The sequence below is a fragment of the Crotalus tigris genome, unplaced genomic scaffold, assembly GCF_016545835.1.
Source record: "Crotalus tigris isolate CLP2741 ecotype Arizona unplaced genomic scaffold, ASM1654583v1 scf7180000024340.7048381, whole genome shotgun sequence".
NCBI classification, from domain to species: Eukaryota; Metazoa; Chordata; class Lepidosauria; order Squamata; family Viperidae; genus Crotalus; species Crotalus tigris.
Window position 1 is genome coordinate 4,538,797 of NW_024100510.1, and position 20,726 is coordinate 4,559,522.

The window sequence follows — 20,726 nt, forward strand, 5'->3', positions numbered from 1 at the left end:
TACAGTAAGTCTGATTCTTCTTCATTCTGCTGCCTCTTAATATCAAGACTTCAAGGGCAACATGGTCATTTTCTCTAGTTATCTTCACATATCTCTTTTGGTAAGGATCCAACCCCTTTAGGGATTCATGTGAGTGGGAAGTGTAAGGACAATGAAAGCTTTAAGAAGAGCTAAGATCTAGAGAAAGAAAGGCCAGTGGCTCTATGCTGCTTTCCAGTTGTCTCTTCTTGTGTCGAATGAACTCTCCATTGCCTTATAAAGTACCCACATGGCAGCTTTTGTGGCAAAGAGGGAATGTACAGTCAGGTGCATAGTTAGCAAAGGCTATCTGAAATCTTATTAAACTACCAGACATTTAACTGTCTAGCACAGTGATGGCGAACCTTTTAGTGCCCAAACTGCAACCCAAAACCCACTGATTTATTGCAAAGTGCCACGGGCCATATCAGCATTATGGTGCTCTCAGGCGGAGCAGGGGAGCATGGCCCACTGGGTGGGCATGGCCGCTGGGTGGGCATAGTTGTGGTGATCATAGCTGTGGTGGTCACGGCAGACTGGGTGGGGGTGGCCGGGGTGGGTGGGCCGGGACCAGGCTGGCGGGGACCAGTCCCTCGCCATCTCTGGGCCATCCCCAGGGGGCCAATGCCGCTTGCTTGCTCACTTCCTGCCCCATTGCTTCCAAACGCTACGTGCTCGTTACTCTGGCGAACTATGGTGGCGCAATGGTTTGCATGCCCACAGAGAGGTCACTGAGTGCCGCCTTTGGCACACGTGCCATAGGTTCGCCACCACTGGCCTAGCAATAGTAACATCCAGATTGCCTGAAGGATATTATTTTCTTTTACTTGCCGAATATATTCATAGCCCTTCAAAAAATGGGCTAACATTGAAGGAACAGGATATAGAGACTGAAATATGCAGGAAATGTTACCTAGGCAAAAGGGATTGAAGTTTAAGTACAGAACAATGTAACATTTGAAAGTGACTAAGGCTAATGCCTCCCTAATTCACTGAAAGAGGAGGAGGAGGAGAAGGAGGAGGATCAGACTTGCAAGGTTCTATTATTTTGGCCAGTTTCAATACAAGTAGATTTCATGTGGACTTGATCTCCTGCTCTGGTCTATCTAGTGGGGCTACAGGAAGCAAGTGATTAGCAATTGAGTTTGGACCATAGAATAGCAGAGCTGTGCTTAGACTACAAACACAGCTATGAAACCTTAAATAACTTTTTTTCAAGATGCGTAGGTTTATTGAATTGAATTGGTCTATTCAGGTGGCCTCTTTCCTCACCTCTCATAAAGCCCCTGCCACTGAGGGCTTATTATTTTTATATACAGGAGGTGGAGAGCGCGGGGGCTGACAGAAGTGGAGTGCTGATACTGCCGCCCCTGCCCTTTCTGTCCCATCTGCTTACCTGCAGCTGCAGTGAACCAAGACCTCAACAAGCCCCAGCCTCTGTCTGCCCTGCCTGCTGGCCCTACTCTGCTGGGACATTTCTCGGACATATCGGGTGCTGTGTGGCCACTGAGTGGCTGCCCGTGCTGCTTCTGGCTTCGCAGGGGCTCTTTGGCCTCCTGCCCGTGTTGCTCTGAATTGCCCTGCTGGGCTGCTGCTGCCTGGCACCGGGCGAGTCAACCCAGATATTCCGTTTGACCTCCAGAGTGCCTCCCCTGCCACTGGCCTGCCATTGCCCTTCGCCAGCGGCCGCTGGTGAAACCATGCAGCCTGCGCCTCTACTTTTGGGTTGCTGAACGCCAACCTGCAGGCCTACTTGGTGCTGCAGGCACTGGGGTATGAGCTAAACCTGGCACTCTTCGGACCCTGGTGGGTGCTGCAGCTCTCATGCTGGCTGTGCGCTTTTGGCCTTTTGGCCAGCTGTTGCTGCTGGCTCACTTTCCGGCTAGCTGGCTGCCACCACCATGAGGTGAGGCAAGGCAGGTGGCAGAGGGGTGAAGCTGCTTCCCTCCACCTGCCAGATATCTGGTGAAGCCGTGCAGGGTAAGATTGCCGCACACACACCCTGCCCAGATGCCCTTGCCTCCCTCAAGCATTTTTTCATTAACCTGTCTTTCAGCTGCATTGCATTTCTCCGTTTCTCAGCCTTCGCCGTGTGTTTGTGGGACTAAAAAAAAAAAGTTCAATCAGACCTTCCAACTTTGTGAGATCTTGCAAGAAGTTGGAAGATAGACCTTACAACTTCATGACAAAGTCAAGGCTGGGGAAGAAACACACTTAAAGCCTGGAGTCTTTCCTCCACCACCTATATGACCATTTCCATCAACTGCCTTATTAAAAAGATTCTAGCTGTTGGTGCTGTTCCTTCCCACCCTACTGCCCAAAATAGTTTTAGGTTTCATAATGATTGATGTTACTTGCAAGCTGCCATGGTATTTTTAGTATCCTGAAAGATGGGATATAAGGAACAGTGATGAATGATAAATAGTTCTCTCTCTCTCATCTTAGTTTTTCTCTTTGTCTCCCACCAGTTCCCATGAATACCTCCTGATCAGAAGGCACTGAATATATATACATATGGTAATTTTATTTAAAAAAAATCAATGTTTGCTCAGTTGTGAAGTGAGTAAAATAATTATCTCAATTTCAGCAGAATTCTCAGCATTTCTAAAATGGCAATGTCAACAAGTGATTTAAAAACGGGATTCCAACTATTTGAATAAATCAGGGATATTGGTGCATCTGCTACTGAGATAATTGGATATTATTTATTATAGCTAAGTTTCATCCTCCTTCTCAGCAATTCTGGATTATATAATAGGGGTTTTTATTCCGCAAGCCATCATGAATTCAAGGGGAGCACTCATAACATTTTCCTGAAATTCCAAATTACACTTGAAAGAACCGTTTGTCCCAGTCTAGTAGAAGGAGAATGAAGCAAGAGAAAGAGAGAGAAAGAAAGTATTGTAAAAGGGCAAAGAGGAGAGAAGGAGGATTCCTTAGAGAGAAACATGTGGGGCTCTACATGTTTAGGTGTTGCCCTGTCTAAGACTTGCCCCAGCACAATCCATCACTGGCATATGGCCTCTACATTTACTCTCCAAAGATTTCTGAAAACAAAGTTCATTGTTGCGCTATATATTATAGCAGATTAGTTAATCCTGTTACACCAAGGGTCCCCAACCCCCAGTCTGTGGACCGGCACTGGGCCACGGCATGCCAGAAACCAGACTGCGCATACAAGTAAAGTCCCATCTGCGGGATGCAGGCAATACATGAAACCACATCCCCTCCAGTCCATGGAAAAACATCACTCCACGGAACAGGTCCCTGGTGCCCAAAAGGTCGGGGACCTCTGTGTTACACAGTACTGCAGACTGTTGGCAAGATGCAGCACCCTCCTGAAGAAGATATGCCTTTTTTCAAATATATGTAGAATAACATACCACAGCTGCTCTCAGCAGGAGAAAGAAAAGGCCTGGTCCTTTCAAAACTAGAAACATAAGAGAAGTTGTACTACAAGCAGGGGACACAGCCATATTCCTTATACCCTCTGAATAATATTTGGAATTTCCATGAAGCTGAGACTGTTAACTGAACTAGAAAACATTTGTTCAAAACATGCTATTTCTTTAGAATTAGGTAGGAATTAACCGGTTAACCAGGAATCATACAAAGTTTCATTTTTATATCCTGTGTATTATATACAGTGTATTCTATATTTTTCTGTATAAGCTGGTGAGCTAGGTATATAGTCAGCTCTATCAAAACCTAAGGCTAGACATGAAGATATTTTTATTTTTGTGATCTAAAATAATTTGAATTCTCCTGCAATCTCTTTATAGACTTTTTTTAAAAAAAATTGTGCAGCAGATCATTGCCATCTTGTGGTCTTACCAAAACACTGCAGTTTATTTTGGGATTTTCTTTCAACTAATTTGCAAAGAGTTGCATGAGGTACAGAGAAGAGAAGAGAAGAGAAGAGAAGAGAAGAGAAGAGAAGAGAAGAGAGCTGGAAGGGGCCTTGGAGGTCTTCTAGTCCAGTCCCCTGCTCAAGCAGGAGAACCTATACCATCTCAGAGAAGTGACTGTTTAGCCTCTTCTTAAATATCTCCAGTAATGGAGCATCCATGATTTCTGGGGGGCAAGCTATTCCACTGGCTATGAGCAGCGCTGTAATTTATCTCCTTCAACACAGAAGATTTTTGATTACTTAAAATTAAGGTTTTAATTTTTTATTTCTTTTTAATTTTTTTCAATAGTTAGAAGGGAAAGAAGGGTTGAATCCTCTACTTATATGCCTATAAAATGAGATAGAACTTTATAGAGCTTTTTTTCAGCTTCCGTATACTGATTTCCTAATTGCCAGAAAGGCAGCACCTGTTGTGACCATCCTACTTCTCTCATACACCAAGGCGTCTCATGGAAGACACCTTGTGGCAAAATAGCTGTAACTCCGTAACAGGGGATAAAAGCAGACCTAAAGACCCAGAGGGCTTCTGGGAGGGAAGGTTTGGGACCTCTGTCCTAACATCATATGGACTCAGCTTTATTACCCTGACAATGGTGTATTGTGATTGATCTGGGATTCTTTAGTAACAAGATCATGACAAATAATTAAATACTCTGAAAATAAAATACTTTGAAAAGTTGAGTTTCCACTGTTGAACAAATGGTTGGGTGGTGAAAAATGATAAAATTAAGAAACAACTTACCGTAAATGCCGGCGTACAAGGCGACCCGGCGTATAAGACGACCCCCGTCTTTATAGCTGGGGCGCATTCCTAGAATGTCGTCTTATACGCTGGAAACTACCAGTATTTCCGGCGTATAAGACGACTCGGCGTATAAGACGACTCCTGTCTTTGGCGCCGATTTCAGCGCTCGCGAAAGTCGCCTTATACGCCGGCATTTACGGTAATATTTTCTTTAGTCTGAAAAAGAGACTGAATAAACAGAAAGTATAATATGAAGAAGTATGCAGAATTGTTCTCTGTTGCTTTAGAGCCGTAGTGGTCCACTTTTAAATCTAGCCCAGTGGTTCTTAACCTTTTTGAATGAATCGCCCCCTTGAACCAATGAGGAAGTTGTCATCGCCCCCCTCCCCCAACATAACCTCTCAATCACAACATAGGAAATAATTCTTCAATTTATGCAAACACTTTTTTTGTTTTCTTTAAAATTGTCATCAGGACATATGATACAAATAATTTATTTCCAGTCTTTTTCCCATATCTCAACTGTGTGAAAAATTTTGGTGCCACCCGTCACTTTATTCCCAAACTTCGTGATACATGTATTTCATTATTATCTTATTTATTCAAGACACTTAAATGTAATGACCACTGAAAACAAAATTCAATTGCAAGAAAGTGAAATGCCCGAAAAGAAAAACAGTAACATTTAATGATTGAATTACAAGTGAAATTTAAGATGCAAAAAGAAATATAAAAAGGGCATAAGAACAAACCGCAATGCAGGAACTAAGAATTTCAAGACGAAAACTCTGAAACTAAATTAAGATTCGAGGAAAGTATATATAGTCACGCACACTGTAAAAAGGATTAAAAAGACACAAAGAAAATATAATATCGAACTGGAGTGCACGCTAAAAAAGTACAATACAAAGAGACACACAAAACAGCATGTGATGTTTCGAAAGAAGCACTCCCCCCTCCATCATTGCCCATTCTGGCCAATGGCGCGCCACTGTATGGGTAGAGCAGGGGTAAGCAACCCAAAACACTCGAAGAGCCACTTGGACCCGTTTCCCACCGAAAACAAAAAACTGGGAGCCGCAAAACCTTTTTGACATCTAAAATGAAGATAACACTGCATATATCCTTTTTTACCTTTATTATATATATATCTTCAGTGTTATCTTCATTTTAGATGTCAAAAGGGTCTCTCTCTCTCTCTCTCTCCCTCCCTCCCTCCCTCTTTCTGCCCTTGGTCTGCCAGTCCTCTTCCCCACTCAATGTGTGTGTATGTGAAAGAGAGAAAGAGAGAGAAGGGGGGAGAGAGGCATTTGCACTTCCTCTCTTTCTCTTTCCTCTCTCTTTCTCTCTCTCTTTTTCTCTTTCCCCTCTCCCTCTCTCTTTCTCTCTTTCCTCTCCCTCCCTCCCCCCTTCTTTCTCCAGGTGAGGAGAGAGAGAGGGGGAGAGAGAGAGGCACTTGTGCTTCCTCTCTCTTTCTCTCTTTCTCTCTCTTTCTCTTTCCCCTCTCCCTCTCTCTTTCTCTCTTTCATCTCCCTCCCTCCCACCTTCTTTCTCCAGGTGAGGAGAGAGAGAGGGGAGAGAGAGAGGCACTTGCACTTCCTCTCTCTTTCTCTCTTTCTCTCTTTCTCTCTCTTTCTCTTTCCCTTCTTCCTCTCTCTTTCTCTCTTTCCTCTCCCTCCCTCCCACCTTCTTTCTCCAGGTGAGGAGAGAGAGGGGGGGAGAGAGAGGCACTTGCGCTTCATCTCTCTCTTTCCTCTCTTTCTCTTTCTCCTCCCTTTCTCTCTTTCCTCTCCCTCCCTCCCCCTTCTTTCTCCAGGTGAGGAGAGAGGGGGGAGAGAGAGGCACTTGTGCTTCGTCTCTCTCTCTCTCCCCCCTCCCTCCCTCCCTCCCTCCCTCTTTCTGCCCTTGGTCTGCCAGTCCTCTTCCCCCACTCAGTGTGTGTGTGTGTGAGAGAGAGAAAGAGAGAGAAGGGGGGAGAGAGGCATTTGCACTTCCTCTCTTTCTCTTTCTCTCTCTTTCCCTCTCTCTCTTTCTCTTTCCCCTCTCCCTCTCTCTTTCTCTCTTTCCTCTCCCTCCCTCTCCCCTTCTTTCTCCAGGTGAGGAGAGAGAGGGGGGAGAGAGAGGCACTTGTGCTTCCTCTCTCTTTCTCTCTTTTTCTCTCTTTCTCTTTCCCCTCTCCCTCTCTCTTTCTCTCTTTCATCTCCCTCCCTCCCACCTTCTTTCTCCAGGTGAGGAGAGAGAGGGGGGAGAGAGAGGCACTTGTGCTTCGTCTCTCTCTCTCTCCCCCCTCCCTCCCTCCCTCCCTCCCTCCCTCTTTCTGCCCTTGGTCTGCCAGTCCTCTTCCCCCACTCAGTGTGTGTGTGTGTGTGAGAGAGAGAAAGAGAGAGAAGGGGGGAGAGAGGCATTTGCACTTCCTCTCTTTCTCTTTCCTCTCTCTTTCCCTCTCTCTCTTTCTCTTTCCCCTCTCCCTCTCTCTTTCTCTCTTTCCTCTCCCTCCCTCTCCCCTTCTTTCTCCAGGTGAGGAGAGAGAGGGGGGAGAGAGAGGCACTTGTGCTTCCTCTCTCTTTCTCTCTTTTTCTCTCTTTCTCTTTCCCCTCTCCCTCTCTCTTTCTCTCTTTCATCTCCCTCCCTCCCACCTTCTTTCTCCAGGTGAGGAGAGAGAGAGGGGAAGAGAGAGAGGCACTTGCGCTTTGTCTCTCTCTTTCCTCTCTCTCTTTCTCTTTCTCCTCTCTTTCTCTCTTTCCTCTTCCTCCCTCCCCCTTCTTTCTCCAGGTGAGGAGAGAGAGGGCAGAGAGAGAGGCACTTGCACTTCCTCTCTCTCTTTCTCTTTCCCCTCTCCCTCTCTCTTTCTCTCTTTCATCTCCCTCCCTCCCACCTTCTTTCTCCAGGTGAGGAGAGAGAGAGGGGGAGAGAGAGAGGAACTTGCACTTTGTCTCTCTCTTTCCTCTTTCTCTTTCTCTTTCTCCTCTCTTTCTCTCTTTCCTCTCCCTCCCTCCCCCTTCTTTCTCCAGGTGAGGAGAGAGAGGGCAGAGAGAGAGGCACTTGCACTTCCTCTCTCTCTTTCTCTTTCCCCTCTCCCTCTCTTTCTCTCTTTCCTCTCCCTCCCTCCCAGCTTCTTTCTCCAGGTGAGGAGAGAGAGAGGGGGGAGAGAGGCACTTGCACTTCGTCTCTCTCTTTCCTCTCTTTTTCTCTTTCCCCTCTCCCTCTCTCTTTCTCTCTTTCCTCTCCCTTCCTCCCCCCTTCTTTCTCCAGGTGAGGAGAGAGGGGGGGGAGAGAGAGGCACTTGCGCTTCCTCTCTCTCTTCCTCTCTCTTTTTCTTTTCCCCTCTCCCTCTCTCTTTCTCTCTTTCCTCTCCCTCCCTCCCCCTTCTTTCTCCAGGTGAGGAGAGGGGGGAGAGGCACTTGTGCTTCCTCTCTCTCTTTCTTTCTCTCTCTCTCTCTTTTTCTCTTTCCCCTCTCCCTCTCTCTCTTTCCTCTCCCTCCCTCCCCCTTCTTTCTCCAGATGAAGAGAGAGAGAGAGAAAATGAAAGGCAGAGGGCACCGAAGGGGTGGGGGGGGAGGAGGCAGCAGAAGACCTCGTCGCCGCTGGAGGCACCCAGCTCCACTGCCCACCGGGCCTGCAGGTACGCCCCGGCTCACGGTCACATTGGCAGGCCGTCCCATGTGCCGCTGGCATCCCTGAGCTCAAGTGGGGGCAATGGGGCATCTGCAGAATGCCCTGCCCGTCGGCTGCATTACCAAGCCTCCCCTCGCACCGCCAGAGTCCCCAGGCTTAACTCACAGGGCATCTGTAGAACACCCCCATCAGCTGCTGGAGGAGTTGGGGCTGCTCTGCAACGCACAATGCTCCTGGCCATCTGTGACCCACCAGAGTTGCCCAGGGAGCGATGCCCCCGCCGGCCGCCACCCCAGCCAGGACTGCCGCCCGTGGGGCAACAGGAGGAAGAAGGGGAGGAGGGCAAGGAAGCCGGCACCAGACCTCAGGAGGAGGCGCTCTCCTGGGTCTGGTTGGAAAATGCCTCCCCCTCCCTTTCTCTCCCCCCATCTTCTACTCACCTCTCAAAGCAGCCAGGACTCCGGAGCACCTTCCCGGCCAGCTGGGCCAACAGTCCCACGGCTGGGGATCGCAGGGGCAGCTCTCCCTCAGGACTGTGGCTTGCAGGAAGGCTGGCCCGCTAGGCTGAGGCTCTGGTGGGCTGCTCTCAGCGGGGATCCCGGGGATCCCCTGCGCGGTTCCCCGGCCACGTGCACCTGGGATGGAGCCAGCCAGGAAAATGGACTTCCTGGCTGCGCTTGTCCCAGAAGGCGGGGCACCCGGGTGCAGGGCCAACCAGGAGCCCAGTGAGGGGGCAAATCCGCATGAGAGAGAGAGAGAGAGACAGAGAGACAGAGAGAGAGAAGCACAAGTGCCTCTCTCGCTCTCTCTCTCTCTCCAAATGGCGGAGGAGGCTCGGAGCCGCAGGGGCAGGCTCAAAAATGTCCCCAAAACTTCTTGCTCCATCGCCCCCATATCGCCCCCTCTTTGTTCCTTCACTCCGATGTCGCCCCTTTTCATTCCATCGCCCCCCTGAAAAACAAAATCGCCCCCTGGGGGGGGCGATATCACCCAGATTAAGAAATGAAAATGAAATACATGTATCATGCAGTGTTATCTTCATTTTAGATGTCAAAAAGGTTTTGCGGCTCCCAGTTTTTTGTTTTCGGTGGGAAACGGGTCCAAGTGGCTCTTTGAGTGTTTTGGGTTGCTTACCCCTACTCTACCCATACAGTGGCGCGCCATTGGCCAGAATGGGCAATGATGGAGGGGGGAGTGCTTCTTTCGAAACATCACATGCTGTTTTGTGTGTCTCTTTGTATTGTACTTTTTTAGCGTGCACTCCAGTTCGATATTATATTTTCTTTGTGTCTTTTTAATCCTTTTTACAGTGTGCGTGACTATATATACTTTCCTCGAATCTTAATTTAGTTTCAGAGTTTTCGTCTTGAAATTCTTAGTTCCTGCATTGCGGTTTGTTCTTATGCCCTTTTTATATTTCTTTTTGCGTCTTAAATTTCACTTGTAATTCAATCATTAAATGTTACTGTTTTTCTTTTCGGGCATTTCACTTTCTTGCAATTGAATTTTGTCTTCAGTGGTTATTACATTTAAGAGTCTTGAATAAATAAGATAATAATGAAATACTTGTACCATGAAGTTTGGGAATAAACTGACGGGTGGCACCAAAATTTTTCACACAGTTGAGATATGGGAAAAAGACTGGAAATAAATTATTTGCATCATATGTCCTGATGACAATTTTAAAGAAAACAAAAAAAGTGTTTGCATAAATTGAAGAATTATTTCCTATGTTGTGATTGAGAGGTTATGTTGGGGGAGGGGGGCGATGACAACTTCCTCATTGGCTCAAGGGGGCGATTCGTTCAAAAAGGTTAAGAACCACTGATCTAGCCAATCACTCTGTCAAAGAATCTAAAGCTCACTCTAGTACAAAAATTTCATTCATATAATATATGAATATTAAATATAATATTTAATTCATATAATATATGAATATTAAATATAATATATTTAAATAAATTTAGAAGTGACTATGCTAAATTTTACCTGAACTATAACTCTATGGCATGCATGTGACTATTTGTGAACCACTGCTCTAAGGTGTATGATTGGAACTGGCTAGACATTGGAAGAAGCAAAAAAAAATCTTTGATGAAATAGACTGCCCTGGTTTCTTAACCAGATGGAGAGATTTCTGTTAGGGACAGTGTTAGAACACCTTGCACTGGTTTGGTTTAGATAATCCTCAACATGTCTGGAGGTCTTCTGAGTACCTCCCAAAGTATTTTTGAACTGTAACATTTAATGAATTATAAAAAATGTATTAGATACATTAACTGGGTTTAATAACAGATGGAAACTGACCAAAGAGAGAAGCAACCTAAAACTAAGGAGAAACTTCCTGACAGTTAGAACAATTAATCACTGGAACAACCTACCTCCAGAAGTTGTGAATGCTCCAATACTGGAAGTTTTTAAGAAGAGATTGGACAGCCATTTGTCTGAAATGGTATAGGGTTTCATGTCTGAGCAAGGGGCTGGACTGGATGACCTCCAAGGTCCCTTCCACCTTTATTATTATTAAATTTAAATTTAAAGTGAAGTATATTTTTTAACATGTCACTAAAATGCTAAGTGTGATCCCGAATTCAAGAACAGTGGGATACCCTGTTCTACAGTATTACTGTGGAAACATAGAATCTGCCACCTGAGATAGCATTTGGCAGGCAAAAAATCCTCATATTTTATATTAAGTGGAGGGCATTATTTCAGTAATTCTCTTGATGTACCTTTTTTTTCTCTTTAAAAATCTCCCTCTGTCATGCCTGAATGTTTGTTCACTGAATTTGTTTTTATTTAGGGATCTGCAAAAACAGCTGATCCCAAATAAAACCTATTTCTATTCAAACATAAGTCTGTACTGTCTTCAGATATAGTTAATGAAGAACTGAACTCCTAATGTGACACTGTAATTAATAATTTTCACTATTACATATTTCAACTATTGTTTATATGGCTTAAAAGACATTCTATTTTTAGCAAATACAACATGTGGACTATGCCACAGTTATAAACAAAGTTTGAAGAATTGTAGACTGAGATACATCCTTGTCTCCTTTTGACAAAAGACATTCAGACCAACGCACGAAACAGTGTATTTTATTATCATTATATTTTCCACCTCTATTTTCAAGGGAACAGGGCCAGTAAAGGTGAATCCATAGGCCAACTGTCAGAAATTGCTCCTGGTAGCAGATGAAGCAGAGGAGACGTACATTTGTTTGTCAAGAATTTCAAGGATTTATAAAACACTGGCTGGCTCATGAATAACTGCAGATATGACCAGAAGAAAAAAGGAGAAACAAAGCTTTTAATTATAATTGTCAGCAAGAAGCAGAAAGATAAATTACACAATCTTTGAACTTGAGAAATAAAACTGATAAAGTTTTTCTGCCCGGTAAGTGGAGCTTCCATGTAAAAATAGAAATTCAGTCATGGAACTGATCCAGATGCAGACATACACCCAAAGAGCTACATCATTTCCTTAATCTATATTTTATATTACGATGAAGCCCAAATAGTTCTCAAATTTTTTTTCTGCATGCATCCAAATAAAATAAATACATTTAAATATGTATGGTCATCACCTGGCCAGCCTACCAATATAGTTCATATCATCCACACTGCCTGTTGCTGTTGATTTAATAGTCAGACTGGCAAGCTATCCTGACTAAATATCTTGTCCCCTCACCCTAGCATTTCCTTTGATCCTTGATCTTGCATTGAGGATTCCACACATTGTACTGAGCACTGTTTGAGCTTGCCTTTACCAAAAACAATGTTCTTTGTCCCTTGTGGGATTCCCTTCACTCCTCACATTAATTGCATCAAAAATGTATGTAATTCATCCTCTCTCCATTCTGCCTTTTGCTCCAAGTTGCTTCTTCTCATCTGATACCTATCAGAGTTATACAACAGTCTGATCACATCAAACCCAAAAGTTCTCAGTGCTCTTATCTACTTTTTCTGCTTAAAACATCTGCCAAACCACCTCCATATACTTTGTCCATTTTTTTCTGTCATTTTTTTTCCCCTTATCCCCACGGTTCATTCTTCAATTTCTATCTGGGCTTCCTGTCTCCTTCTGAGTCCAATACAGACATTCCGTGGTGTTGGACTCTTATTCTCTCGACTGTTCTGTCCTGATATGTGCCTGACCTTGGTGTTGCTGCTACAGGTCTGCTACCACATGTAGTCCAAATATCGGCTTTTTCTTTAACAAGAAAATGTGATACTTATTGGACTTAGCTATATTCCCTAAGCGGGCTAAGGTCTTTAAAATGAATCAATTATCTTGGAATCTTCCCACCTTAAAACTACACATATTGAAAAGATGTGCAGCCTTTTCAAAGAACATCTCAATACAAACTACTTCTAAAACTAAGATAGGAGAAGTAGGCAAACCAATGACAATTCAAACTCAGATGAAGCAACTCTGCTTTGAATATTTTAAATCTTCCTGTATACAGCTATATTTTTCAAAGACTGCAGTGAAATAACAATAAGAACCTACCTTCAAAATTTGCAAAAATGATGAGATTGTCATTTTTAAGAAAATTTTTCTGATACAATTCACTATATGGCAAGATGTAATTCCATCCCCACCCTGGACCTACATGGGTGTTATAGGAAGGATCAAAAAATCCAGTAATGTCGGCCTTATCCCAATAAAATTTGCCATCTATGAAGCAAAATAAACAACCATAAATAAACTGAAGTGGATCAATATATACAACAGCCAATATTTTTAGTAGGGTTATATAAGATTCAAATAATCAGACACAACATTCCCATCCAACATTTTTTTTATAAAAAAAGTACCTATTTGGAATATAAGATAATTTTGCCTCAGTGGTGGTGGGAGGGAAGTGTTGTCCTATCTACATTATTTTTAAAAATCTGTGTAATAAGCTTTCTTATTCTCCAAGAGATTCCTTTAAAAATTCTAATTGCCGTAGCTTTAATTATAATTATTTCCACATGTTACAATGTATGGCTATTTCTGAAAAATGGAGAGTTGGTTCAGACACAGTATCTTGTTTATTACTGTTTCTGCATTATATTTTGCCAGTGAATACAGATGCAGCTAGATGCTAATTCACTTTCAGAGACATACTGTAATTTAAAAATGCTACTGATAAACTTTGAGTCAAATGACGGTATACACAATTATTGCCATGGTCTGAAAGCACCTGCTTTTCCAAAAGGGGGAGATGGGGGGAATTAATAAAGTAGCCTGTAATACTATTAGTAGATACATTTCAGGTGCCTAACATTTTGTTTTATTTTCAGGTGCCAACTAAAAATACTTTTATGCCTGATTTTTTTTACACCTTATTGTCGCTTGAATTTGTCATAGGTTCTAGGGATTGTCTCAAATTTACCACCAATCCAAGAATTTGTAGCATTTCCTTAGATTGGATTTCACTCAGTAAATTAGAAATGGAGGAAGAGGTATAGAATACAATACTTTTAAATAAAAGAGAAAGCAATCAATTCTGCACAACCCAAACAACTCTTAGACTTACTGTAACGCTGGTTGGGATCTGTAACAAAGGTTCGGCTTGATGACATCCTTTGGGTGATGTCAGGATTTTGATCCACTATGGTGAATATCACTTGCCTATTCCCAGCTGGCCACTCTAATGCTCCATCATTCTTACCACTGCATAAAGAAAACATGATTGCTAGGTAATCTCCATTTGAGTTGGCTGCACCACGGGGATAGAGACTGAGCACAAAGCAATAGCCCTCAGAGTTATAAAAGATGGGGCTTGGCAGATAATCTCCTTTTGAGCAACTTTTTAAAATGGAAGTGAAGTTTCTTATCTGCCAAACGCTGGCAGGACATTGCGTTTCAGTCAGAGTGATATCATCAATGTGAATTCCTCCCTTGGAATTTTGTGGGTCTCCTTTAAGGCCATGGAAAACATAGCGGAATTTGGTCTGGCTGTTGAAAGGAATGTTTGCAAAGTTCCACTGCTTCTCTCCATCACCTGAAAGGGGAGAGGGGAAAATTTAATATTTGATTCATTTACATATTCAACCCATTTCATGCTACTTTCCCTGTGATGATCTCAAAGTGATATTTAGCAGAAGTAAAGTGAGGAAGATATGAGGACAAAATTACTATAACATAAAAGAGCTAATGAAGCAATTGTGCCTTTAAAAAAGCTGGAAAGCCCTCCACCATAGGATTGCATTACACGGATACCATAAATAATATTTGAGGCCCTTTACTTGACCCCAGAGAAGCAACAGTTTTGTCAAGGTGTGTTCCAAATTTTGCTTAGTAGTAAAGATAAAAGTTGAATCTTTGAAGTAAATCTTCAAAGGTTACTTGAGAACTTACCATGGATGCTTTTCAATTTTATTGACTTCCTAACATTTCCAGTACCATCATCAGTTTTAAGCCATACAATCAACTCATCTTTTGCACTGCCATCAAATTTGTAAAAAAATTGTAGGCACTTCTCATTTCTTCTTGGATAAAGAATACGGGACTCCAAAATGGCTGCTTCACCTGAAAGGCCTTTTGCGGTATCGAAGCTCATAACGTACCCTTTCTCTGTAAAGTAGATGAAGATGATTTAATGTCCTGTGGACATGATTCATTTTGGGACAACTGTGCAGGATTTCACTGGGTTTAAACTGAGGCACTCGTGAAATTCTGTTACTGTAATCTTATAATAAAAGTAATATTAGCGTTCATAACTTTGGCTTTCTATCCCTGTCTACCTCAAAGGGCTGGCATCAGTTTTGCAGATCTGAATATGCTTCCCTTTCCTTCCCTCTTTCTGAAAACTGAGAAGGGTCAATTCTGAGACACTTTCTCAAATTGCATTTGTGCCAGAGATCAGATTTCTTTTGTTTGACCATTGTCTTGGTTGTGGCTCTTCCTCCTGATCCTCAAGATTACTCCTTCTGCCCACAACATACAATTTTTTTTGATGTCCATATATTTGCAAGAGGAACATAATAAGAAAAAATATATATTTCATCATAAGTAGATTTCCATTACTGGTTACTTTGTCACATTTTAATTCTCTTTTTTTTCATATGCTATATCCTCCCTACAGGCTTTCATTATCAAATGATTTCCAATTGTACAGCCATTCTCATCCATTTAAATTACACGCTAGTATGTTACCTAAGCAGTGGTTGTTGTTATCCCGACTTGTAGTCAAGGTATGTTCCCAGTCCTTTTCGTCTCTCCCATTTTGCACCATACCACAGATATTGATGGACTCAAATGAACATTGGTCAAGGAGGGTAAGACTGGAAGCTGCAGGAAATACCCCCACATTTCAGGTTAAAGTAATCTAAAGGTAATAGACCTAGTTGTTAACTGTTCTTTGTTGTTAAGGAATATTTAAGATGTAAGGTTTCACGATTATTTTAGCATAAATAATTTGAGTATAATAGAGTGAACTTACCACAATGGTACATGCGGTTAAGCCTTTCTAGATCTATCTTGCTCAAATCCTGGCTTTGCCCAATGACATTGTTGAATTCTGGAATTTTTGTTGTAATTGAAGGGGCAGAACTGTTCTTATTGAATGAATAAGGTCCATAATGCAGGACAGATTCATAATCATATGGAGTGTTTAAATCAGAAATGAAACTGTCATCATATTTGTCAAAATTATATGCCTGACCTAGGATAGAAAATACCAAAGCTTTTGGTCAAGTTTGACAATTAATGTGTTAATATTTTATTAAACAATTAATACATTATTCATTACTTATTTTGTAGTATCTTTTCTCTCCCTTCCACTCACCATCAATGATTTCATTCCACCAAATCTTAACATAGTCGTCTCGATCAGTGCGTGACTGTTCATGATAAAATCCAAGGGCATGCAGGAGCTCATGCTCCACAGTTTCTTTATATTCACAGCGTGATCCAATAGAAACGATCTGGCCATTCTGAAGATCTCCCACATAGGACCAGCATCTGTTTTACCATGATATGTTCATTCATTCAAAATAGCTGATTTAATACAACTAATATATATACATAGCTATTTAGGCTAGAGGAGTCACATGATAGCAGAGGGAGAGGTCCCCCATCCGCCACATAGCATACCATCTTATTTTTCTAAGTTATCCATTCAAAAAATATATTGAAGCCGCTTTACATCAACCAAATACAAATCTAGTATGATACCTATTCTTATAGTTCTTAATACATCATAAGGCTATTCAGATCTTAATAAACAGGACTTATATTGAATATTCATGAGTTTTGCAAAAATGCAGAGATACAGAGGAATGTACAGAAACTGTACAGAGGGGAAACTATAGACATGTACAGAAAATCTGTCTATATGCTTTCAGAAAGGAGGAGAAATAGTCTAATTTGTGCTTATACTAGGTTTCAATAAAGAACGAGGGAAGGAATACAGTATCATTTCATGTACTTTAACTGTGGGCAATAATTATTTAAATGCAACAGCTTTCTGTCATGACATTAGCTTGTTTGTTTGAATAAATTTACCCATCCAGCTTTTCAAATTGGAGGTAGGACTTCTCTCCTTCATAGGGTTTAAAGTCAATGCAAGATTTGAGTCGAAACATCTCAAATGCTTGTAATATGACGCCCTTGGTATTCAGGTCTGAAAGAAAAGAATGTCTATTTTATATTCCTATCCAGACAAATGAGATCAATGCTATTTAGAAATATTGAGAGATTTACAACTTGCTTTTAAAATAAACATGTAAGATATTTTTACATGGCTTTGTGGATACCATAGACACCCACAAAAGCATTATATACTTTGACAACAATATAAAAAGTAATAAATTGGATAAAAATGGAATGCCACTAGAAGGATTCTCTCAATAGTCATTCATATATACTTTCTCACTACTACTTTCTCACTCAGTGCTCCTTCCTCTCTTCAGGGCTAGACTAGAAACATCCTGGAAGAAAGCAAACCACTTCCGTATTGCTGCCAAGAAGGTTACATGGAAATAGCTAATGGGTCAGACTCAAGGAGATTTTGTCTTTATCTACTAAAAAGCCTAACATCTGGAAGAGCTGGCTGGAAACATTGAAACTGAAGCCCAAGAAGAAGTGAGGACTCAGTTAAGGAAGGGAGCTCCAAAGGAACATTTTTAGGGAGTTGCAGAGGGAAGAGGACAGATGATCGACTAAATTTGCCCTCTATTGGAGTTTACTGCTTAATCCATTGTATCCATCAGACTAATGATCAATTTAATGTTCTAGAGCAGAAAATGTCTTGTTACCTATACTGGTGCCCATTTTATATGGAATTGGAAGTTTCCATCTATAGGATTCGTCCCTCAGTGCATTCCGTTCAAGCTGTTAAAAAAATTAAACTATGTTTTTTAAAAAGTTTATTTCATAACCTCTTGATAAAAAAGTAGATCAACCTTACATACCGGCATGACAATGTCGCCTTCAAAGAACTTCTTTCCAGTTGCTAAATGTAGAACAAACAATAATTAAGAGCAAAGCATTATTTAAAGAATCATTAGAATTTTGTGTTCTCTAAATCTTAGATCCACAGATAAAAATCCCAGCATTTAATAGAATTTTTTTCTGTTTATTAAACATGTCCATGTCTAGGCCTGGGAATCAGTCTAGATTTTTGCTGCATTCCTATAAACATTTAGCTTGAACATTTTTTTAACTGGACACAACAGAGTGAATCGACATATATTGGATGTCATTAGTCACACGCTGATGTAGATCCTTTACCGTAAACAGTCTTTCAGAGCATACTCTAATGTAATGGGTATGAAGGAAAATAATTGTGATAATAAGGGAGATATGATCAGTGGAGAAGAGAGAGAAGAAATTAAAGATGCAAGCCAAGTTTTTTTGTTTCTCCACAATTGTCCTCAGAGAACAAATCAGCTCTTCGTCTGTGTGAAATCCGTTCATAAACATGAAAAATGCAGTCATAGCTCCTTCAAACTTTTCTTCTCCAGACTAAACATTTCCAATTTCCTCATTCTCTTACACTGCTTCTAATTTTTTTTTGGCACTGACAGGACTCATTCAGATTCAGTACTGTAGTACTTAAAATTTCACATCAAAACAGACCTCACCATAAAGAATAGCTGAAGCCAACATGCTATTTTGATTGGTTTTTCGTTTTGATGTTCTATAGGTCTACTTCTTTCTATTGATTTCAGTGGATCCCAAGTAAGTATTTTTTTTTCCCCATTTATATACATAAATTTACAGTAGAATATTTTTCTCAAATGAATTTGCTTACCTGCATTGATTTCAGGGATGCCTGGCCTAGGTTTTCCTTCATCTAAGGAGTGCCCTTTTAGATAAATAAATACACATATTAGTATAAAATATGTACTTCTTTACAGATAGTTACTTCAGACTATATGCTTCCCACCTTAGAAAAAGATACTTATTTCATTTTGAGTTTTGATTTACCTTCATGTTCTGCTCTCCTCCGTATCTGCAATGGCAATTGGACATTTTTAGAAACTCAAGCAAGGAAAATAAAGTTATATCAAGTCAGGAAGCATCTATGAAAATACCATACCGTAAAGGTGGAACTGACAGTCAGCAATACTGCCAGGCACAGGAGCCGAGGTGAAGACATTTTGGAGTGGCTGTGAATGATTGAAGGCATGGCATAAATAATGTGTAAAAATTCTGGACTTTGTATTCAGTGTCAGAGAAATTTATTAAGAATTAGGCAATCACAGGCTAATATTTAAGCCATCTTATTTCCTAATTACTCATCAATAAACTCATTTTTTTTCTCTATATAGTTTCCCCTTTTTTCTCTAGAGAATCAGAAATAATGATATTGATATTATTGCCTATTTAGATGCTTAAAGAACTGTTCATAAATTCCATGAATAAAACATCCATGTATATGGAACCATGTAAGTATTAATAAATGAGAGAATGGTCTGGCCATTCTCTCATTTATTAATAAATAATACATACTATTTTATATATTATCTCTAAACTCCTAGAAAACAGATGAAGGGCCAAATGAATGAAATGAACAGAACAGGCAAATATCCCTATCTTTCAAAAGAGGAAGAAATAACTAAGGAACTACAGGCCACCAATTTAAGAGCTATATTTGTGGCAATTCCAGAACATATCATAAAGACATCCATCTGTAAGCATCTTGAAAATATGACAGTTACCAGAAGTGAATGCGAATTTGTCAACAACATATCTTTCCAGATTAACTATCCCATATTTTGACCAGATAAATTACTTAATGCAGGGCTTTTCAACCTTTTCACCCATTGTACCACTTTTAGGATATGGCAACATCCGAGTACCACCAGTCGCCTAGCAAGGTGTCAAAAACCTGATGACAAAAAAAAAGAAAAAAGTGATAAAGTACAAGTAGTCCTCAACTTACAACAGTTTGCTTAGTGACTGTTCAAAGTTACAATGGCACGGAAAAAAGTGCCCCCCAAGCCACAGCCGAGCAAGACACCTGCCTGCCCACCCAGCGGTGCTCTTCCTCCTGTCTGAGGTTTTCATTGTTAAGATTGAGTCTTAACATCGGGAAAATAAAGATAATGGCAACAGCTGCATATGGACATGAGGTGTTTAAAATCAGCAAGGAGGAAATTGAAGTAGTTTGAGATTTTATCAATGGATCAAGAATTGTTCAAGATGGCAGTTTTATTCTGAAATCAAATGCAGGATAACTTTAGGGTGCACTGCAATGGTTAACATAATAAGATCTGAAAAAGCAGAGATGTTGATATAATACAAAAAAGTTAGTTAGAGCAATAATCTTCCCTATAATGATGTATTGGTGTGAGAGTTAGACAATAAGAATGGCTGTTTGAAGAAGAATTGATGCCTTTGAACTATAGTGCTGGTATAAATTATTGTGTATACCATGGATAGCCAAAACAACCAGAAGAGAGGTGCTGAATCATATAAAACCAGAAACATCAGTAGAAGCCAAAAATCACAAGACTATGTCTGATTTTCTTTGGCCATGTCATGTGTACAAATTCATTGGAAAGGCAATGATGCTAGGAATGGTTAGCGGATCAAGAAGAATGGGCAAGCAAGGAATTTTGCTGGCTTGATAATCATTAAAGCTGATACAAAGATTGAACACCCAACAACTGAAAGAAGCTGTGCTTGACAGGGCAGCATGGAGAATACTTGCCTATAAAGTTGCCAAGAGTCGGACCAACTAAACAGTTAAAACTAATTATAGAATGGTCATGGATATAGAATGGAAGTTACCTGGCTTGGCAAGTAGTAAGATATTAGGATAGTAATTAATTAAAACTGATATGGCTGCAGAAAAAAAATGGCAAATGGAATTATTAGTTGCTTTTCTACCATATTATGTAACATGCAGAGGGAGGTAGAAAAAACAGGTTTAAGCACAAGTCCTTGAAATAATCTTTTCTTAATGAGCGCAGAAACAGCAATAGCATAGA

General features: G+C 41.1%; 1 protein-coding gene across 1 annotated transcript; it reads right to left on the reverse strand.

Moving 5' to 3' along the window:
* Positions 1-11,374: 11,374 nt before the first annotated feature.
* On the reverse strand, positions 11,375-18,920 carry MEP1A (meprin A subunit alpha). Its single transcript, XM_039326416.1, has 13 exons — positions 18,830-18,920; positions 18,718-18,742; positions 18,542-18,595; positions 17,700-17,740; positions 17,544-17,619; positions 16,792-16,909; positions 16,073-16,248; positions 15,728-15,949; positions 15,442-15,576; positions 14,644-14,859; positions 13,820-14,287; positions 12,805-12,972; positions 11,375-11,561 (listed from the first exon to the last, which is right to left on the reverse strand). Exons 1-13 carry the CDS (start codon positions 18,917-18,919, stop codon positions 11,533-11,535), a joined length of 1,818 nt encoding a protein of 605 aa, XP_039182350.1. The 5' UTR covers position 18,920; the 3' UTR covers positions 11,375-11,532.
* Between the last annotated feature and the right edge of the window lie 1,806 nt (positions 18,921-20,726).

Excerpts from the sequence above, each read along its gene's own strand:
- MEP1A (XM_039326416.1), bottom strand. The coding sequence starts at position 18,919 with ATGCCTTCAATCATTCACAGCCACTCCAAAATGTCTTCACCTCGGCTC. Across the intron at positions 14,288-14,643 it reads AAAATTGAAAAGCATCCATG|GTGATGGAGAGAAGCAGTGG; the intron begins GTAAGTTCTCAA and ends CTCCCCTTTCAG. Across the intron at positions 11,562-12,804 it reads CATTTTTGCAAATTTTGAAG|TTATTCATGAGCCAGCCAGT; the intron begins GTAGGTTCTTAT and ends TCATATCTGCAG.